The following is a 22400-nucleotide window of genomic DNA, read 5'->3' on the forward strand; positions in this document are numbered from 1 at the left end:
CGTGGGTAATTTACCACAAATTGGGGTAACACAGAGTGGGACTGAAGTGTAGCCGTGCAGATGGTACCAGAAATCATGTCATTCAATTAGAAGCACAACCTCCACTGACACCTCAGGGACTCCTGAAATTCTTTTTTCAGAGCAATTAACCTTTAAGAAAGCTCCTTTTTTTAATTACCGCCGACACTTTATTATTTAATAAAATAAGAAAAAATAAAAAAACCTTTATGAACACTGTGTTCTGCATGCTTCACTGGTATAGCTTTAAAACTAGATTTTAGATTTTGCATCAAAAATGAATCTGGTTAAAACAGAACTCTGCAAATCTGCAGCTGTGGACCTCAGGCACGGAGATCAGAACAGCGTCAGCCAGGCAACTTGAGCACCAAACGATTCACTTTGCCTCTGCAGACTGTTAAAAAGAATTAAGGGTCTTTTTTATAGTACATAATTGTTCTTGTTGTTCAGGCTATGATTTGAAATCCCACCCAGACTGATTCTAAGGACCTTCTGACACAGTCCTGCTGAGGCCTCAGAAATAAACCACTAAAATAACTCTGTGGCTTAATATAAACGTGTGGTGTCATGTGTCAGCTGTGGTATGACAAGCAACCACAACACAGAACTTAACGGTTCAGTAAGGTCCTTTTTCACCAGTATTTACTTACTGAGACAATCCAAGAACAAAAACGGAGAAGACACGTGTGCAGTGCCTTTTCAGCACATTAAAATGGCAAAGGTGACGGCAAAGTAAATTACTTACCCGTTATCGCGGATGTACAGATTTGGGGGGGGGGCATTTCCCATGTTACAACTTGGCATATATGGTCAGTATACAGGTGATGCTCCACCCTCACAAAAGTGCCACCAGTCCACCACCTCCAGGCTCAAGTAAAACCACAAGTTACTCCCCTCAGGGGACACAATGAAAAATGCAGTCACTTTTATTTAGCATCATGTTTACACACCACATGTTACTTTTTGCAGTTTTTAAATCTTTTTTTTTTTTTTTTTTTTTTTTAACCGGGAGGGGGATAACTTTGTTCAAATAAACCTACAAACAATTAAAGGTGTGTCCCTTAGGAGATCTGCCTAAATGTCACATTTTTGTTTTTTTTTTTTTGAGCTCCAGAGTTCCGACGCTTCAGATCCGTGGAATTCGCAGTAGTACAAACCACAGGTACATGAAATTAAAACTGAGAAAGAAACCAAAAAAAAAAAAAACAAACAGATGAGCGACAGCACATCGGCAAAGGACGCTGTCCCATGAAAACAACACAGGAGTGACATCTCCAATGTGCTCTCTGCCCGTTTCCGCATAGTGGTTCAGGTAAAGCAGCTAGTTGTGCTGAGACCTGGTACAGCATCCAGGCCACAGGAACTGTGATGCGAACAACTGGACACTAACATCCACAACTGGCTTGTTCAAAACTTCAGTCGGAGGTCCTGCGCTTTAAAAAAAAAAAAACCAAAAAGAAAAGGAAAAAAAGAACATTCCACACAAAACCTCTTCAGAAAGCGTAGGCTGGCAAGTAAATGCCTCTTGGATAGCGGGGTGTCCAGTGCCTTACACTGTACATCAAACCTAAGTGTGGAAAAAAAGACTTTTAAAGCTGAGGGACACTGGCCATAAGTAGCAGCACTAATTGCCTGAAAAGGCCTTATGAAAGATGCAGTTACACAATAAATAGAGACCCTCAAACCAGAGCAAACAGCCCATGACAATAATGTGTCCTGTCCTTGAGAAAACACTGCGGGGGGGCTTAAAAATGATCATGGTAAAAGGCAGGCAAGAGACTTCCCTAACATTCGGAATTTTTTTAAGTGCACTTACACACGTTCAAACACTAAACAATAATCTCAAATCTTCAGTAATATGCATCATTTCATCTTTCTGCTCATCAAACCACGTCTGTTTGCGTGGAAACATTTTGCCGTTACAGACACTAGACTAGACCAGCAAAAATGACGACACAACAGTAATATGGTGTGTGCGTGCGTGCGTGTGTTTAGGATGGGTCGCTTCACCAAGTGCTGTGGATATGAAGTCACACTCCAACACACTGCAGACCCCAAACACTGCCCTCATTTCCCATGTGCCCTGTTACAGGGGGACAAGAATGGCGGTCAGCCTCAACACCCAACAGGGGTCTTCAAGGAGAAATTAAGTAGCAGTAGGAGACTAAAACTGTTTTTTCTCTATGTTATTCGTACAGACAGACTCTCTTTTCCAGAACTGCATGATCATTTTCCACAGCAATCTTTAAATCTTCAACCGTCAAATCTTCTCAACCTACTCCACCCAAAGGAGGAAGGAGGGAGAAAGAAAAAAAAAAAACCCCAAATTTAAACCTTAAAATAAATAAGAAAAAAATTGCTTCTGTGTAAACTAGAGAGGGAGGATACAGAAAGCGGCGATAGGTGAGGAGGGGAAAGTACAGTTTGATGGTTTCGTGTGGTTTCTCTGCTGTCCCGGCAGAACCGACGCGTGTGGATCTGGGCTGGGAGGCAGGCTAGGAGGCGAGACCCTTCTAACCACCTGCGCCTCCTGAATCTTGCGCTATTTTCGTTTGTTTGTTTGTTTTCTTGCTTGCTCGGTGTGCGTCTGGGCGTGCCGAGTTCTCTGCGCTGAGCCGTCTCCCTCTCGGCGCTGGCTCCTCACAGCATGCCGAACCCTTTGGCGTACGTGATGGCCTTGAGCAGTCTCTCCCGCAGCTTCTCCTTGCTGCTGTACTCGGGCAGCAGAAGCACGTTGAAGCACGTGTGGGACGTGGGCAACCTGCAGGGTGGAAGGGGGGGGTGCATTCAGCTCCACCCACAGCACCACACACTGGAGTAGTCACTACACATTCACATTTATTACATTGAACATTATATTCATTGAAGAGGCGCTTTCCCCCAAAGCGACAGATTGTGGTTATTACCTCGTATTTAGCCGATAGCTTCATCCAAGGGGACTTACAGTGTTAAATATACTACCTACGGTCATTGACCCAACTATATAGCAGTGCAGTGTAACTAACACACGTGAGCACACAACAAGCTATTTAGAGTCACTAGTTCATCTGAAATATGTCTAGTCAGTGGGAGGAAATCAGAGCACCCACAGGAAAAAACTTGCACACTCCACACAGGCTGAGGCATATTTGAACCCACATCCAGAAACACAGCTCAGGGGCCATGTGCTATCAGCACTACCCACTGTGCAACAATGCCACCAAAAAAAGTGAACATTCTCTAGAGGCTTTGGATCCCAAATCCTCCCTAAACCCCAGTGCAAACGTTCACACACCGTAGCATCATGCTGCAGCTCTTCAGGAAGTCCTACTGTGCTCCTCCAGCTATCAACCTTCCACACTGTTCTCTCATTCAATTTTTTATGTCAACATAAAATCATAATGAGCACCGATTGCACTACTGCAGCTGCTGAGATCACTGCACAGTAAATGGACTGACTATAAAAAATAGAGTGGACAAAAGAACAGAAGTAGCACATGGAAAATGAATTTCTTACATGTGTTAAGGGGAAGAGTCACAAAAATAATGACAGCACACGCTCAACTGCAACGGCAAAGAGGAACAGTGGTCGCAAGTCGAAGATCACTGACAGCGAGACAGACACTTCACAGGATACTTGCAAAATGTCACAGAAGTTGAGCCTCAAAAATTACCACCAGGATTGAATCAGCACCTCTGTGACCCATTCTCAAGAAAAACTGAGCACCATGAGCTTCACAAAGCTGGAATCTGAAATTATGGCAGAGCTGCAACTCGGAAAGCGCTCGTATCCAAGGCCGACACACAAAGACACGTAACCTGGCGTAAGGAGCACAAAGCTGGACCTTTGAGCAACACACAAAATAATATTGTCTTCTGAGTCACCTTTCGCCCCATTTCTTACATCCATTACGCTTGGAGAAGCCAAAGAATGGCATAACATCCCACACTACACACAGATTGGGACTTGTACGACAGCATTCCAAGGAAGATTTTAGCTGTTCTGAATTCAAAGGCTGGTTCTACTCCTTGTTAGGTCACTGATATGAATATGTGATTGGCTATTTGTGTTATCCTGTCCAACCCTTCCAAACCCACAATTGCCCCACTCGTGGCCAGAAGCAGCGAGTCGTGCCACGGTCCAGCATCGCATCTTACCTGTCTGTATCAGGGCCATTCTTGGCAATGATCATCTTGAGCTTGCCAAGGCCTCCCACAGGCGCGCGGTCTGTGCCTGTGGTGAACTGCAGGAAGAGCCGCTTCTGCTCCTCCCCAAAAGAGTGAACGGTTTCCCAGAAGTCCCTGAGGAAATTAACAAACAGCCACAATTAACCAGCTACACTCCCTTCTCGGCTTCTAAAGCTGCCGTTTGAGAACGTGGTAAGAGTGTGGCACACATCCAAGCAGAACACTTGCCATTTCACTTTCAAAATGTCCCTTTACCTAATTATGCGGGAGTCTCTGTTGTAACCGCCGTCATACTCTGTTGTTTCTTCAAGTGCTTGAAAGTCTAGGTTCTGGGTTTTGTGCAGAACAATTTTCAGACAGAGGAGGCAGGTGTTAGGAAAAATGCACGTGAACACACCAGAACGATTTATTTCCAGAGTTTGGCAGCCTCACCCTGCTTCCACAGATTAGTAGCTCAATCTCCTCGGGACGAAATAAATATTTTAACGGCGACTCATTGGTGACCATATGGAAACCTCTTCTGAAGGCCTTGAACTGCTTTTCTACTGTTTTGTTGAGCATATATTCAGCATACAGAGCAACAAACTCCTGCAGATGACAAACAAGTCAGCATTTTCTCTCCCACAGATTGAAAAACATAATAAAAAAAAAAAAAGGAAAAAAAAATCTACAGGACTACAGCAGCTTCATGCTTGATCTTCTTGACACAGATGATCTGTGTCACTTCTCCTGTCTTACAATAAACTTTTAAAGTTCTTAGCACAGTACAGCAGCTTGCTCAGAATAAATCCGTGATTTAATTTATCCTCAGTAACAATGTACGAGTATAACCAAAGGCATTTCCAGCTGTTTCACTGGTGGAGTGATTCCTGGAAGCAGCGCACCTTTCTGTTCTCATTGGTGACAGGTATTCTGTCCCCGTTTTCCCGCAAGTTGTACATGAGTGGGTTTCCAAACAGGTCAGTCTGGGATATCTGGAAAGTGATCATCATGTCCTCCTCCACATTTCCCTCATACTCCAGGAGCTCCTTCAGACTTTGATGGAGAACCTGCAAAGGACACAAGAGGACTGAACTGAAGCTCCACCACAGTTCTGATGGGATGGATCGCTTGCTCTTTTCCTGCTCCTCTTCCCACAAAGGAGTGGAGGACATGAGCACCAGAGGTGCTCCACTGCAGAAACATACTGTATGTCCACACAGTCAACGCAGAACAACTAATTCTATGTGCTCAACTTTCTTGACATTCATCCGACATTTTCTCCGTCATGAACCCCTACCCCTGCAAGCTGAGTTACAAATGCACATCAGTAAAATCGCACAACTGTCCCCAACTGAATATGTGAAGACAGAAACTAAAAACAATAAAGAAGAATAACGCATTTCCACACATTGCTCTTAGAAAGGTCTTTAGACAACCAGAGCATCATGTCCTTGGTAACCCAATGCAAAAATACATTATAGAGTAAAGAAGTGAAGCACCTCATGTTGCTTTCTTAAGACATTTGGCAGGCTGAGGAGTTACCGGATGAGAGTCTGCCAGGTCACGGAACGTCCCCTTCTTGCCCAGTAGCTTCCTGTAGACGACCATGGGAAAGTGCACGTCCAGGATGCAGTTGTTGTAAATGGCCAAACCCAGGACAATGCCAATGAGAGTGAACTGGCCCTCGTTCTCGAAGGACGATGGATTGAACCAGAACAATTTTGTCGTTTCATCATATGTGAACATTCCTGCACAAGACACAAGGTTTGACTGCTTTTACCAGGACCCAGAGCTCTTAATGTTTCTTATAAATAAAGACTACAAGTTTAACAATTCATGAAATCATACTGATAGTGAAAATCAGTATCGCAGACAAACGTAACCTGAATACATATTTCAAAAAAGAACGCCCAAAGACAGTCCCTGCATCACGAGAGAAATATGAGTCAACCCGCCTTTTTCAAAAAACCAGGGAGAGTAAAAGTCCTGAATGGCAACTACTTCTATGTTAGCCCATCTGTCATAAATATTGATGGATCATACCAATGTCTGGGTTGAAGATTTCCTCCACTACCAGCTGAAAGAACTCTTTGGAAACTCCTCCTTCATCTACACCTTGCTCCCCTTCAAACTCCACGTACAGCTGCTTCTTCAAGTCTGCAGGGTTCTCCATGGCAATCATCTCCAGCTACAGCAAAAACAAATTACTGGTGAACCTGCTGGGCACAGGCCCACCGGGTGAGTAGGTCTGAGAAATGCCAAGCTGTTCTGCACATCATCAATGCTGGAGGCTCCAAAACAAAAGCCCTCTTTTACATACAATCCACAAGAGGTGAAAAAGGAAATGTGACGACACACAGAAAAGTGCTAAGGTGGTAAATCAGAGTTCAACCAACCACTTACTTGACATTTTGATAGCATAACTACAAACAATATGAAGCAAAATCCAGGAACACTTTAATCAAAGAATTTCAAAGGTGAGCTGGAAAAAGACCTTTAAAAATAGTCATATTTTTTATTTTAATATTTTAGAAATAATTACCACTGCAAATTTAGCTAAATTCATGGAATATTCCAGCAATTTCAATGAACTGACCTGACTGTGGCTGTACCCTCCTCACTAAAAGTGTGAAAAAATAGTGAATCAACACCTGTCCTGATAACAAAAGTCATTTAAACACTACTGATGCGGAGCTGGGGGGGGGGGGAAATAAATGATCGACTTGGTGGTTTTTCATATTTGTGTAAACACCAGAGCTATTTATGGCATTCATGTAAGTACTAAGGTTATTAAAACTGAAAGACATGATACACACACCTACCTCATCCTCCACAGAATCTGGGGAATTTGATATAACTAAAAAAGAACGGCCTTGGAAACACCATCGCCTGCATTCGAGACAACTTCCAGCTGCAACCATGTGGACCGACTTACTCTGACGAGGGCATCGTCGATGATGTGGTCCCTGCGCACCTTGAGCCGCAAGTAGGGGTTGAGCTGTTGTCCCTGTACCAGGCTGTAGAGGACCGTGATGCGCCGTTCACTGTACATCCGAATCCTGTTATCATAGTACAGTCCCAGGTTTTTGGTGACAGCGTTGAGGACAAAGGGGCAGGTCATGAAAGAAAACTTGTTCTCCGTCTCCACTTTGAAGAAGGTGTAGTCCTTGTCCATCTCCAAGACATCATTCAGGGGTTCGTTGACAAATTCCTCAAAAGGTATAAGGGGCCGGCGGCAGTCGATGGTCTTTACGCCGAGCTCTGTCTCTAGAGGGTCCACACGAGGGCCCTTCTTGTTCCTCCGCTCCTCACCGAGCAGCTCCTGCAAGGTCAGCTCACTGGACTCAGGGATTGGCTTGTCGTCCTCTTCCTCATTGTGGTCGATGTCCAGCTCCCCACCCAGGATGTTTGCATAGTAGACAATTTTCAAGCATTTGGTGGCTGCCACCACCGCATCATCATCATTGACAAGGTTGCGGCTGTTGAACTCATTGCTGATGACCTTGTAGGTGATGAGCTGCTGGAAGGTTTCCATCATGCGGCGGATCTGCTCGGCACTGTACTTTGACCAGAGGCGAGCCAGCTTGGCCAGCGCTGCCAGTGGCAGCTTGCTCAGAGCCTTGCAAAAAAGTGGCAGCGCAATCTCCAGGTACTCAGGGCTGTGGAGGTTGCTGTTCTCCATCACAATGACAAACAGATTTAGGTAGTTGGGGTCTCTCGAGTACACGTTGTGGTACGTCAAGTCGCATTCCACATTAGGTGACAGGTAGACAAGTGCATTGAGGAAAGCGGCTTCTATCTTCTCGTTTGCAAGCAACTTACTGTAGACCCTCCGCACAGCCTCAATGTCCACCGATACCTCATCAAGACCCAGCTTTTGGACGTTGTTGTCTCCTTGCGAGGCGCCCTCCCCTATTCGAGAGGAAGAAGCTTCGCTGTCCTCCTCCATAGCAGCTGCAGAGCAAGCAGCATTCTCCTTCTCATCTTCATCTTTGTCCTCATCCTTAGCCTGAAGGGACTTTAGCTCCTCCTTGGTGTGCTGTTTCGTTTTGCGGAAACTCTGAACCAAACCCTCAGCGCTGGAGAAGACCCTACCAATGACTCGGATCAGAGGGGAATAGTCCCCCGTCTCCCCACAAATCTCAAGGATTTCATTCACCTTTTCTTCTGTCAGGTAATTCAAATCTGAGAAGATAAATTACAACAGAAATTAACAGGGGGGTTAAACATTTGTCATCAAGGACCTGCAAATCATGGCATGATGTGACAAAACAGTTTCGTTTATGTTAAAAGAGAAATGCCAGACAGCGTGACCCCAATTACAGACTGGAACAGTATCAGAGATTGTTTATCATTAGTCTGTTCCATCTTTTTCAGGGTCTCCTTTTTTGATAACTTCAAATAAAACTGACTTTTCTACTATCCACTACAATACTATGATGTGCGAATGTTGTGTCTCATAACACCTCAAGCAACAGCTTGTAATGCTGTTTTAACATGAAATACACCTGTGTAATAGTACATTGTATTTTGAGGACACATTATTGAAACAGATGCTCCAGCCGCATTCGGACAGGAGTTTTTTTTACCACTAAAATCATTTATATGTTCAGCTTGAATGTCGACCACATGCACTATTGGGGAGGACTGGCTTATTTTTCATCACTAGGAGGATGGAGAGAAATCCATTTTGATTTACATCACTGAAAGCAGGCCGTGACTCAGTGTGGCTCAGAAGGCAAGATATGGATTTCTAGCGCTACAGGGAAAGCGGGAAGTGCAGCAGATAGATTTTCTGCTATGGCACCCACCATGGCTCATATTGGGTCAGAACAACATTCGCTGCACAGAACAGGGTGAGCTGAACACAGCTAATAGATGCCTCTTAAAGCAACACGATGTAAAGCAGCAGTGTGGATTTCGGTTCCACTGGAAGCCTGTCACCTACATGCTCCCAGACACAGCTGTATCACGTTTGATCCTATACTTAATTATAGAGGTATGAGGAATTTGCAATCCAATACAAAGACCTTCCCTTACTGCTTTGCAAGTCATCTTTCCTGAAGTACAGGTGCTGCCAAGCCACCCAACCTTGGGGTGAGGAGCAGAGGGTGACACACAGTAGCCCTGTTCACATCAAAAAGTGCACTGAACTACACGTGTCATCATGGACTCACTGAGAAATGCTGGAACACACATCTAGCTGCTTTTTTCCAGTTGTACCAGCTGTGGAGGGTACTGAACCATTCTGGAACGCGTTTACCTTTGAAGTCCTCCCTGGCAGAAGGCAGCTCCTTGCGGCTCATTGTCCTGTCGCTGCAGGCCGAGTTGTGGTGCACTCCCTTGGCACTGTTCTCTAGATAAGCAGAACTCGTCCCTTTCTTGGAGGGGTGGGGATCACAGAGTTTGGCATTAATCTTATACAGCTCAAGGGCCTTGACGGCGGCCGCATTGTTATCCATACGCCGGAAACCGGGACAGGAAGCGCAAAATTCATTCGTGCAGGCCTCATTTCCACAGCCCTCGGTTAACTGGTGGTAGTAGCGCTCTATTAGATGCTTTGCAGCTGCTCGCTTCCTGTACCGGACATTCAGACACAAGGGCACAAGGATTAGCAGAGCCTTTAGGGGGAGGCCAAGTCACATCACTACAGCAACAGTCACACTCAAGACAATGGCTACTACAACTCTTCTTTGCTATATTTTTCATCTTTTGAGAGGAAGAAAAAAAAAAATCTACACCGTTACAATTTTATTCAGAATTTCTCTTTCTCTATTGGAATTTCTTATTAAAATCATTACTGAAAGATACCAAAATTAGGATAATCCTTAATACTGCATAAAATTGAAGAAAAATGAAGAGAAGGTAATAGCAGCACAAACAATACGCCCATATTTTAGACGACCAATGATTCAATTTGGTACCTTAACAAAACCCAGTTACTCTGAAAAGTATGTAGGTTTTAAACATCATGGGGAGCTGGAGGAAACAGTGCAGCGAGTAACTGTTTCATAATGAAATGAACTTCAAACATGTACCCAGTGCAATATTTTGCAAAATCTGAATCAGACAGGGCTCCATTTAAAAGCCGATAGCTGAAGTATGTTTAAAACAAACAGCTTACAGTTTAATACCAGATATGTTTATAACACCTGACCAAAAAAAAAAAGAAAAAAAAAAAAGACACCTCCAATGCAGCACAATGATAAGCTCAGCAAAAAAAAAAAAAAAGCTTTAATCTAGTTTAGCATCTTTACTCCTGTGTTTTATGCACCTACTCGAACGACGAACCTCGGTGCAGCAAGCGGTAGGTAATAAACCAGGTATGCTTGAGACTTTCATTTCTGCAGCCATGTCTCCTCCTCTTAATGTAATGCATAAATTGTACTTTTGCTGAGATGGACGTCGCTTTGGACAAAAGCGTCTGCTAAATGAATAAATGTAAATGTACTCCCCAACAACAACTGAACACTGAAATGAATACTAAATGAAGCCATTTACCAGAGTCTTCAACAAACTGAACTAAGGTTAAGGGCTATTAAATCCTACATTTAGATACTTCATCCAGCAAGAACTCAAGACACAGTCAAGCTCACCAAATCAGTGAGTCCAATTATTTATAAAGTCTATGCTAAAAGAAGCCCTTAACACCTTGCAGCATTCCAGTAGTAAATATAAGGGTTTTTTGAAATTGACTCTGTCCTTCTTTACCATATACCGAGGAACCAGATGCAACATTAATCTAGCAAAAGAAAGAGAAGACAGCTTTATGTGTTTTTTTTTTTTTTTTTGCATCAGCACACTAAAATTTTTAATTCTAAAAATATGTATCATCATACATACAGATATACAGAACAGATAGTCAAAAATGACATTTCCAAAACAGATTGTTTCTTATCAATCTGTTTGTCATTTACATCCAACTTCAAACGTGTTCTGAATGACATAGCAAAAGATGTATGATGAAATTAAAAGTCACCTGCCCCCTCCTTCTGCCTGGCTGCAGGGCTAGAAAACAATGCAGCAATACCATGATGCAGTGATTTTATATGACAGCAAGTCTTGTCATAAATATGTAGAACATCCTGGTGAAGACAGTTTTGATTACTTGACAAGACTGTCTGATTTGATTTTATTCAAAGCAAATTAAATGTGTGTGGCTGTCAGTTTCAGACACATTACTTAAAATCAAAATAAACTTAAAATGCAACAAATGCATACAAACTATTTCATGCGGAAATGATCTATTCTACTGCTGAAAAAAACATCTATAATCATGAGTTGAATAAACTTCAAAATTATGTCTGCATAATATATCTTTCAGCACAAGAATTCCAGAAATGTGAAAGATTTAAGATACTAGCAGACAAAGTACAAAAAAAGTCGACTTAAAATTATTTAATACAACATATATAATTGCTGCACTTCACCAAGAGCAGACACACTTTCAACTCAAAGACTGCCGAATAGATGGAATACTTAGTTTAAAAAATAGAAAATCTTGCTGTGGAAACTATTCAGGGACCAATAGGAATTTGAAGTTCTAGCAGTAAAATCTTCAGCAGTAGAGTTTACAGAACCATCAAAACCTTGCTTATCCATAACACAGAGATGAGAAATGAGCAAATATTTAAGGTAACAGGTTTAAATCTTTCAAAGAAACTGAGTAAATTTAAAATCATGCGTTGATATTTCAAATGTTCAAGGCTCTTTTAAATGGCTTAAAGAAATTTCTGTGTTTTTTTATTTTATAACCAGAAAAGAGTAAGCTACACTTAAAGTTTTTATTAAACATATTAACACCTTATTAATCTTCTAATTGTGTCTTGCAGTATATTATGGTACTGAAAATCTCAGCGTATATACATACATAAAATGTAAGGACCGAGCAACAGTATGATGGAAAAACAAGCACTTACATTCGGCTTGCTTCTGGGTTTTCTACGTCAGACTCCTCTACTGATCTGAAACAAGAAAGTGCAGAAAAGTCAGCTAAGATCAGTGCTAAAAAACAGAATCTAAAAGGGAATCAAAAACAGGCCTGGAAATATGCACAGTTCACCTCAAACTGTCAACCTCTGGAAAATCATCAAGCTACAGCTCACTATACAGTTTACAGTATTCTACTTCTGGACAAAATGTATTTAAACAGACTAATTTACATAGGTTTATCAGAAAGTAACTGTATTTGACTATCAGTTTCTACTGGGAATTTAAGTAATCTTCCTGTTTTTTTAAATCCATGCATCACATGAGGTTAAATACCTTACTTAAGCTTAAAACTGCAAGTGCAAGTGCATGCCTAAGCCTTAAACCTGCATCCTTTGAGTCACAAGTCCACTTTCTTAACAATTAAGCCTGATACCTGCAGGAAACACCTGAGGAAAAAAAAGCATTTCACCCAATTTATTCTATGTCAATATTTTTCATATTTGTTAAGCCTAACCTCATTTACAAAAATGCACTTTGTACTTACAACGTATGTTTTTTTTATAGATAATAAAATGCAAACCCTGACAAAACATAGCAACTTGAGCAGATTAGATCCATGATCACACACTGTCATACTGAAAACTTGTCACATGCATTACCGGTGTGCGGCCGTTAAGGCACACAGAGCTATGAAATTATGCACGCAATTAGAACTTTATTGGACTTTTTTTTTTTTTTCAAGTCATGCAAACTACTGACACTCTGGGTTCTATGCTCTTTTCAGAAGTGGTGGAAGACCAACAACTCGGATCAGCCCTGTGCTCACTGACAATGTTTATTACAGCTAATTTCCCAATTATATCCTTACAGTATAAACCCAAAGTTCAGCAACTCGTGCCAGTGAAGGGCTTATCAAATCAAGCTTTTCAGAAGGAATATTTTGGCTCAAATGAGACTTGCAGAATACGGTGGTGGCGGCACTGCTTAAAAATACCCATACACCATGCTTTGTCACTTACACTTGCTTCAAGATCATAAAGCTGGTATTTACAATCACATCGCTAAATAGAATAAAGCTACTGACTTTGCGAGATTCAGGCACTTCCGATACTTGTTCCAAAACGTCATTCAGATACCTGTGATTATTATGCCACAGCAAAAACTGTATTACAGCACATGTACTTGAACTGTGTAGTAAGATTTACCATAACGTTTCAGTTGTTCAATGTTGCTAAAACAGTAACATCAGATGTATTAATGAACGAGAACAAACTAGTTAGCTGACACACACACACACTTTCTGAACCGCTTGTCCCATACAGGGTCGCAGGGAACCGGAGCCAACCCGGCAACACAGGGCGTAAGGCCAGAGGGGGAGGGGGACACACCCAGGACGGGACGCCAGTCCGCCGCAAGGCACCCCAAGAGGGACTCGAACCCCAGACCCACCGGAGAGTAGGACCCGTTCCAACCCACTGCGCCACCGCACCCCCTTAGTTAGCTGACACTTTTGTCCAAATCAGCTTACACTGGTAACTCAAATATCATTTACCCTTTTATATTGTTGGTCAATTTTACTGTATGATCTTGGGATTCAAACCCGGCGCTTTCAAATTCAAAGGTGACAGTCCAAACTACAACGCCGAAATACAGCATACACCTACATTTAGTACTAATGCACCAAAGTAATGCACATTTACAACACACACTTACTTCACTTGTGCTTAGTCTGCTCTACTACAGAGTTCTGTTAGATATACTTTAATTTAAACCTCCCAACTGGAAAGGGTACCAACCCACAAGACACAAAGTACCAGATTATATTAACAACTCAGCCACTTTTCCTGCAGCTGTGAAAACTAGTGAGGTCGTTACCGAGGAGGATAATTCAATGTTACACTGACAGGCGACGGCTGGGGAGAGGAGGCCAGGAGTCGCAGAAGATCCGGGGAACTTTCCTAGTAGTGATGATGCTCTATTAAGAGAACAGCTCAGATCAGATCAGATCAGCTCAGCTCAGCTCAATTGCGGCTCCAAATACAGCGCCCACCCCCCCGCACCGACCGCGGCGACAGGAGCACCCCCGGCGTGCCATCGGCACGGGAATGTGTAACAGCAGCGCGCGGACAGGGCCCGGGTGGGGGGGGACTCCATGATCATGACACTGCATCTTGACCAGGGAGGGCCCCGCTCTGCCTCGCGCTTCATGCGGCCCGAGGAGGGGAGCTGTGCGCTGCACATGTGCAAAGCCACACACCTGAAAGCGGTGTCCCGTTACCTGTGCGGGCACAGCGCCCGGCAGCGCGCACGTCCCCGCGAGCCGCACTCTGCGGCCTAACGCTAGATTAGCTTAGCATAGCTAGCCGGCCCGACTAGCCGCAACTGTCAAAACGGCACTGAGTGAAGAGTATGCGACACCGGCGCTTGTTTTTCTCCCCGCCCCCCGCCGCCGCTTACCGTCGACAAGCTACAGACAGAAGAGTTAAGTGTAAAAGCACCGGGGGGTGAAGCTTAGCCAGTTTAGCTCCGCGGAGCTGTGACATGATTAAGCCGTTCCGAGGCGAGCTAGCTGCTAGCCGTTAGCTGCCCCTGAATCCCCGGCCCTTTCCCAGAGCGCTCACCGACCTGTCGCGTCCTCCGGTGGGGGTAGACCTGGCCTGTGGTGGCGCACACTCACAGTCCTGCTTCTCGTCGGGATTCATACGAGACTTTCTCCCCCAGTTGTGCGTGTGTGTGTCTGTGTGTGTATATCTATCTATGTTGTGTGTGAGTGTGCCTCAGACGTGGAGGTCCCCCTGCTCGGCCAGGATTACGAAATTCTCCAGCTAAGGCTCTTTCTGTACTACGGGCGCGTTCCCGAAGCGGAGTTTTGTGCAAAAAAAAAAAGCTTGCTAAAGTATAGGGAACTAGTGTTTCATTTTAGGCCTGTTTCGCTACACAAAATAATTCCTGCCATCTTGGTTTTCAGCGGGGATCGCCGCGTACAAAGCGACCTATCCCAGCATGCAGCGCGGCTGCACCCGCCGAGTTCGCTGCGGCGCTCGAGCGCTTACTTGGACGGTGGCGGTCGCGAGAGACTGTAGCGTCGCCTGAAGGCGCGGGAGCGCTGGCAATATGATGTTTTCCCCCCCCCTTTCCCTCTTTCCCTCTCCCACACCAGCAGTGTCCCCTCTCCTTGCTCCATTTACTAGCTGCTTGCTATATTTTAAGGGTTCGTATTTGCAAATCCCTCCCATGATGAGAAGGTGCCCTGTGCTGTGTAAAAAAAATCCTCACAGATTTGCTTGAGTGAGTCGTGACAGAAAAATATCTCAGCAATTTGTAGGAGTAATGGAATCACGGTGACGAGTCTGCCATGTGTAACAGGCTTCTCCAGACAAGATTTATAAGAATAATTTTTTTTTATGTACACTTTTGGACTTGTAGCTGTGTGATTTCATTTCTGATGCACAGTGGTGCAGCGGGGAGCATTGGTGTCTAGTGGGCTGTGCTGCTGTATGTGGCTTCAATCTCTGCTTAGTTTGTGTGCAGGTTGTGTGTTTTCCCTGTGTTTTGTGTGTTTGTTCACTTTCACTTGAACTGGTGTCTAAAACTGCCTGTAGCGTGTGTGTACACATGGATGTATGCATGTACCGGGTGGGCAAAATCACGGAAACACCACAAAAATGGGTTCAATTTTGAAGAAAGTCAGTATTACACACACACACACACACACAGCTGCAAACGTGAGTCATATCAACTTGATTGCCAATTAGTAGTGTGTGTCAACAGTACGTGTGTAGAGAAGCTGCGGCGGCAAAGAGGAACAGCGTTCGCAATCAAAGCTCGACGACAGCGATAGACAGACGCTTCATAGCGTAGTCTAGTCACTAAGTAGCACAAAAATACTGTGTCAAAAATTATCACAGAACTCATTCAGCACCTCTGTGATCCAGTCTCAACAAAAAAATGAACTCCGTGAGCTTCGCAAAACCGGAAAGTTATGGCAGGGCTGTAACTTGGAAACCGCTGGTATCCAAGGCCGAAACGCAAAGACAGTCAACGTGGTATAAGGATAACAAAACCTAAAAGTAATGGTCACATGGTTCATTTGTTTACATTATTTCCTACCTCTGGATGGGTTTATTTTTAGAGAAAGCCAAAGGATGCCTTCAACAAACATCATCTGTTAGCAGTTGTTAAACATGATCGGAGATCTTTAATAGTATGGGCTGCCATCTCATGGGAGTCATCAGATCTGATTATTGTTCTGCATGGTTGTATGATGGCCAAGGAATATGAGACCATTTTTCCAGAACCAAGTGCACCCTATGGTGCAAACACTATTTCATCGTGATGTTCCTGTTACCTCTTTCAGTCCTCAAAGAACTGGAAGCTATCCTTCTTGAAGAATGACGAAATAATTCAGGACTTGTATGACAGCGTTCCAAGAAGGACTGAAGCTGTTCTGAAGGAAAAGGGTGGCCCTGTAAGGATGGTAATTACTATAAATACATTATGTGTTTCTGTTTTGTTGTCCACCCCCTGTATAATGTGCATGTTATGCTGTCAATGTTGAGAATGGATGATGGTCTCAAACTAGAGGAAGATCGGGGCTGTTCCGCAATGTAGTACAATACACTCTTAAACCCCTTTTCCTTGCTGTTGGCTTTTATGAAGCCTAGAAATATGCTGTTAAGAAAAAAATTCTAAATGTAGTGCAGGTGGTTCACGATTGATGTTGGGGTTACGTTCCGCGAAACCCATCATAAGTCAAAAATATCGTAAGTCGAAAATGCATTTAATACACCTAATACACACCTCTGTGTGACAGACTGGGAAATGCGGATCGCTGCTACTGCCTAGCATCACAAGAAAGTATTGCGCCACATATTGCTTGCCCAGGAAAAATTCAAAATTCAAAGTACGGTTTCTACTGAATGTCTATCGCCAGCTCCCCATCGTAAAGTCGAAAAAATCAGAAGCCGATCCATCCTAAATCGGGGGCCACCTGTAGTTACATTTTTAGGAATAGTTTCAAACATTATTGCATTATAATTATTTTATATTTTATAATCATTATAAACACTTCATACACGTGAAAAGATTTTGCAAGGTTTTGGTATGTTGCAATCAGCATATGCCACACTCCTTCGCCATCATAAACTGGCTGGGACCACCTGACTGAAGCCAAACCTGATTTCTGGTTGTAATTTTCAGACAAATAAAGACTGGATGGTAATTTACAGCCATTGCAAGTCATTGCCGTTTATGATGACATCATCAAGGTATGGAGTGTAAAACAGCACATGAACAGAAGAACTTGTCCATCATGTCTGGAAGACTGAGTGGGACTCCATGAAGCCCAAAGGGCAGGATGACAAATTGGTGTAAACCAAGTGTTTGTCTAGATGATTATAAATTCAAACCATCTATGTTCACGGTCACTTACCGCTTTACCTTGACTCAAAAATGGTACCAGTAAGGAAAGTTTGAGGGAAAAAAATATATATATAAAGAAACAACATATAGCTAAATAATGTACATAATGTACATACAGGCAGTCTCCAGGTTACGAACAAGTTCCGTGTCCTTAGTTTGCCTTTAAGTTGCATTTTGATGTAAGTCAAAACAGTTAGGTATGGTGGGTATTTAATGCCAGTTAGCCAAATGTTTTAGTATATCGTGTACCTTTCTATGCATAAAAACATTAAAGAAACATATGGGATACACTGAAACATCTTTAATATAACATTACAGTAATAATAATAATAATAATAATAATACAATGTAACTACAGTATTTACAATCGAAAGAGAGCTCGAAAGAGATAATAATAAATGTTACCATTGTCATGAAGAACAGATGAAATAGAGGAGGCTGTACCCAAGGGAAGGATTGTTTATTCAGTATCAAAGGGCTAGACGTGTTCTCGTGGTCTGGGATGGACGAATGGTTGGGCGATCGACAAACTGAAAGAGGCGAAGATCCGAAATCCTGGTCGAGGGTCAAGGCGGGCGGTCGTTATCAAAGAGACGTGAAACAGGACTGGGGAACAATGAGGGATGCGGCTTGAGCAAAGAGATAGGTTTAAGAACGCGGGGGGTGATTTGGGCCTTGTCTGGAGTGAGATTCCGTAATTGGGAAGAAGTGTCTTTTGCTGCAGAGTGCTCTCAGCGAGAGAGACACTGTGTGTGCTTGCATGCGTGCAAAACATTAAAGAAACTTAATGTTTGATTTTCCATTCATGTTCGTTTGCGTTTCACCTTTCGCTTTATTATTTCTACTTTAGTTTCAATTGTGATTGTTTCCTTTTTTTTGGATGCATCACCATTACTTGCATCACATTTACACTTTGGTTCCATGGTTAGGAGGGTTTAAAAAAAAACCAAATCCAGTAACACATGAGACACTGTTAACGGAAACAGAATGAACTCTGTACTAACTCGGGCTCACGCGCCCCACCCATGAACCGACAAACCGCTGTAGACGCCCAACGTTTTGATGTGCGTTGCAAAGTAGCGCCCATTTATTATTATGAACCATTGTATATACAGTAAGTCAAATTTTTCATGTAAAAGGCTTCATTATGAAGTTTTCATTTGATTGTTACTGAAGGGTGACAAAAAAAATCAACTTCCAGTCACTAAGGGGGTAGTTTGTAAGTACGGGTTGTATGTAAGTTGGGCAATCGTTACTCGGGGATTGCCATAAATATAAATACACTTGTCAAAAATAATAACATACTGTTTACATCATTTACTTTCTTTCCATGCTATTTTGAAACATTTCTCAAAATGAGGCTTATTTTATTTCAAAGCAGATTTTTTCCATTTCCATAATGATGACTAATGTTAATCAATGGTATCAGGCTGACCCTATTTTATTTTAGTTTAGTTTATTTGTATGCTGCAGCTTCTCTGCACTGCCTCATCTCATCAGCAGATGTCAGCCTCAGCAGAAGTCACTGTTTCAAATTTTTTCAAATTCACATTCATAGTATGTGTATGGCAAATACGTTTATCACTCAGCCAGAATTAAACCAAAGTACAAATTACTGGAATAATGCTGCTTGTCTACAGCGCTGCTTGAAAGTACGTGAGACCTAAAGGGATGGTCATTATTCTTGTATATTACATTAAACTTACAAAATCTAAATATTAAAAAAACTCATAAAATGAGTAAATGATTATGATTTACACACTTGATTCTACTTGCCTACTTGGTTTAACCAATGCAACCTGGGGTTCACTTATTTCTGTACCTGCACTACTACCATGTTTCTACCACACACATAATTTCCTCTAAAGCAACATATGGAATTGGTCATTACACACCTATTATCTCACATGAGAAAGACTGCATCTGATTCAACAACTATTTTGTGGTAAAATGAAGGGACACAAGGGTTTTACATATGTTTAAGCAGCATAGTACAACACTGAACTTCCATGTATAAATAGTGACTCCGATGGCAAAGAACACATAGACATCTCCGTGAGACTCACCGACTTCAGTTTCGATATCAGTGACAGCACCCATTAAATATTTACAGCATTTATAGGCAGGAATAGTTAATACATATACAGTAAGTGCATTTCAGCCATTTCCACTGCTGCTGTACCTGTCATTGTATATGTTATTAATTTATTCTGATGATCTACATGTATCTCAAAAAAAATATTACCAGGGAGGTGATCAGGAATCGGGGTTTAAGTTTTTTGCAGCTACTCATGCGGTGAACATTGGTTCATATGGTGGAAAGAAACAAACTAACTGCACTTAAGAATCACACGTCTGCATCTAAGTGTCTCTTCCTGCTAATGTAATGAACACATTGTGTTTTTTATAAGATGTACATCGCTTTGGAGAAAATCGTCTGCTAGATGAATACATGTAAATGTAGTGTACTGTGCTGTTTACCTCACGCAGATGCCGCATCTGTTCATTTAGTACCCTGTGCAAGGCGTTAAAGAATAAAGAGGTGTTTCTGTTGCTACAGCAGCCAAGGAGAATCTCTTGTTGTGCTAAATAATGCAGAATCTGGCCTTGTCAAGGAGAATGTACCGTGGTGTATCGGTACACATTCCAGATCGCTGGGATACCGAGAGCTGCTTAACCCCACGTTGACCGTGACTGCGGCCGCATCCCAAGCGAGCCGTCGTCGAAAGAGTAGGTTTGTGGTGCGTCCCGTGCTGCGGAACGGCAGCATTTTTTTTATGTCAATCACCCGAGGTGTACAAAGCACCGGGAGTGGTGGAAACTGTCTGTTTTCCAGCTGCTACTCTGATATCGTATTTGTATCGATATCGGAAACCGTATCGTAACCGAATGTTTGTACCGTATTGGCTGGAATGTGCGGTTTACTATGAGGAGAAACGCACTGAACACACAAGGCTTGTGGGAGCACTGCTTTAGAGAGGCATTTTTGCAGTTCATTGGTAAGGATAAGAAGAAGCTGCACCAGAATGACCTCCTGTAGATCCATTGAAGGCGCTTTGAGGAGTTTGGGGTGAAATATTCAAGGGGGAGGCGACGTGGGATGCTGAGGGGTGAGCGGGATATATGGACCTTGGGGGCCTCTTTGCTGCATTGCGGTTAGTCATGGGTGAGCAATAATCCTACATTCCCATGGGTTGGGGAGGTGGGGGTTAGGTGGGGGGAGGATGTAAACTGTCATGATTTCATATAAATGTGAGGGAAGGATCAGATTCTGACAGTTGGGTGCCAGGGCAGTGCTGCGGGAGGCAGGTGGGGGGGTGGGCAGTGGATCAGGTCCCTTGGGAAGGGGACACATGGACACCACATGTCAGGCCTCACGTGGATGCTGTACCCCTGCCATTGCAGTGCAGTAAATGCCAGGATTTCAACACACATGCAACACACTCATCACACTCGCGCTGATTGTGCCGCAGTCGTGGAGCTTATTTGTGCAGCGTGTGTCGCGTCCACGTTGACCTGGGTCGGACCACAGCCGCTGGCGGTTTGCAGCAAAAATGATTTTCAGGAGGGAAAGTTGAAAGAGGGGTGGTAGGGAGTGCAGTGGTTAGAAGTGCTGCCTTTGAACCCAAAGGTTGCAGGTTTGAATCACACTTCGAACTATAGTACAGTACCACTGAGAAGGTGCTTACCCTAGATTGCTCCGGTAAAATTATCCAGCTGTGTAAAGAGGTAAATTGTTGTAGGTGGCTTAACACTGTAAATTGCTTTAGAGAAAAGTGGCAGCTAAATAAATGTAAAAATATTAAAATAAATGTAAAGCATTAGATGTTAAAAATTTAAAAACGATGAGAAGAATGTGACAGACATGTAATGGAGTCAAAGTAAGCAAAAGAAATACGAGCTTCAGGACCTTCTCTATGTAGCTGGCAGCAAACCACAGTAAAATTTTGCTGCGTTGCGGTGGTGGGTGGTGCGAGAGGACGTGGGTTCGATCCCTGCTCGGTCTGTGTGGAGTTTGCATGTTCTTCCCGAGCAGTGTAAGTCACCTTGGTGAATAAGGTGTGTGGGCTGATAACACTACATAGAGTTCATTGGAAGTCGCGTTGGAGAAAAGCATCCGAAATACACGTAAATGTAATTGTTCATTACAAATGTACACTGCTAGATATACTACTTACACTGGGTCACTCATCCATGCATCAGTGGAACACACTCTCGTCACACTCTGGGGGAATCTGAACAGCATGTCTTTGGACTGTGGGAGGAAACCAGAGCACCCAGAGGAAACCTATGCAGACATGGGGAGAACATGCAAACTCCACACAGACCGAGAGGGGATCGAACCCACATCCTCTCGCACCACCCAGGTGCTGTGAGAATAAATGGAGGCACATCATGGAATGTAATAGGAATAATACAAGTGTTGACTAAGCAGCAAAAAATATTATTGTGTGGCTGATGATCATTATTTTTCCTGCATTCACTCCGTAGTATTGGCTTGACTATGATGTGTGATTAAATACACGAAGGATGACTACCTAGCAATATATGATGAAACACGTCGATGAAAACCATGATTGCAAAATTCTGTACGTACTGGTAGGATACAACGAAATAAAACAGATCCAGCATCCTAAACAGAGGACCCAAGGAAAAACATCCATCCAGTTATCAATGGGTTGCCTTGGTTTCCAGTAAACAATAGGATAAGTAATGGTGTTATTTTCTTGCCGTGGTGAAAAGAATTTGTATGACTCATTCACGGCGGCTCTTCGTGTTATCAGTAATTCAGGGTTGTTCTCGGAGTGGGTTGAACTTTGACAAATCCTTCACACTACGCCTCTATATAATCCAACATCTACAGCGCGTGTAGCTTGCAA

At 43.1% G+C, this 22400-nt stretch overlaps 1 protein-coding gene across 2 annotated transcripts; it reads right to left on the minus strand.

The window, feature by feature from the left end:
• Positions 1-928: 928 nt before the first annotated feature.
• ube3a (ubiquitin protein ligase E3A) lies at positions 929-15089 on the minus strand. Of its 2 annotated transcripts, none has more exons than XM_018750157.2 (11): positions 14725-15089; positions 12087-12131; positions 9431-9744; positions 7103-8352; positions 6211-6355; positions 5710-5915; positions 5070-5234; positions 4618-4773; positions 4441-4514; positions 4156-4299; positions 929-2779 (listed from the first exon to the last, which is right to left on the minus strand). In XM_018750157.2, the coding sequence occupies exons 1-11, from the start codon at positions 14799-14801 to the stop codon at positions 2659-2661; spliced, it is 2697 nt and encodes an 898-aa protein (XP_018605673.1). In that variant the 5' UTR covers positions 14802-15089; the 3' UTR covers positions 929-2658. The 2 variants fall into 2 exon arrangements, with proteins under 2 accessions (XP_018605673.1, XP_018605674.1); XM_018750158.2 differs by having other exon boundaries at positions 14721-14772.
• Between the last annotated feature and the right edge of the window lie 7311 nt (positions 15090-22400).

Source organism: Scleropages formosus, chromosome 1, assembly GCF_900964775.1.
Source record: "Scleropages formosus chromosome 1, fSclFor1.1, whole genome shotgun sequence".
NCBI lineage: Eukaryota > Metazoa > Chordata > Actinopteri > Osteoglossiformes > Osteoglossidae > Scleropages > Scleropages formosus.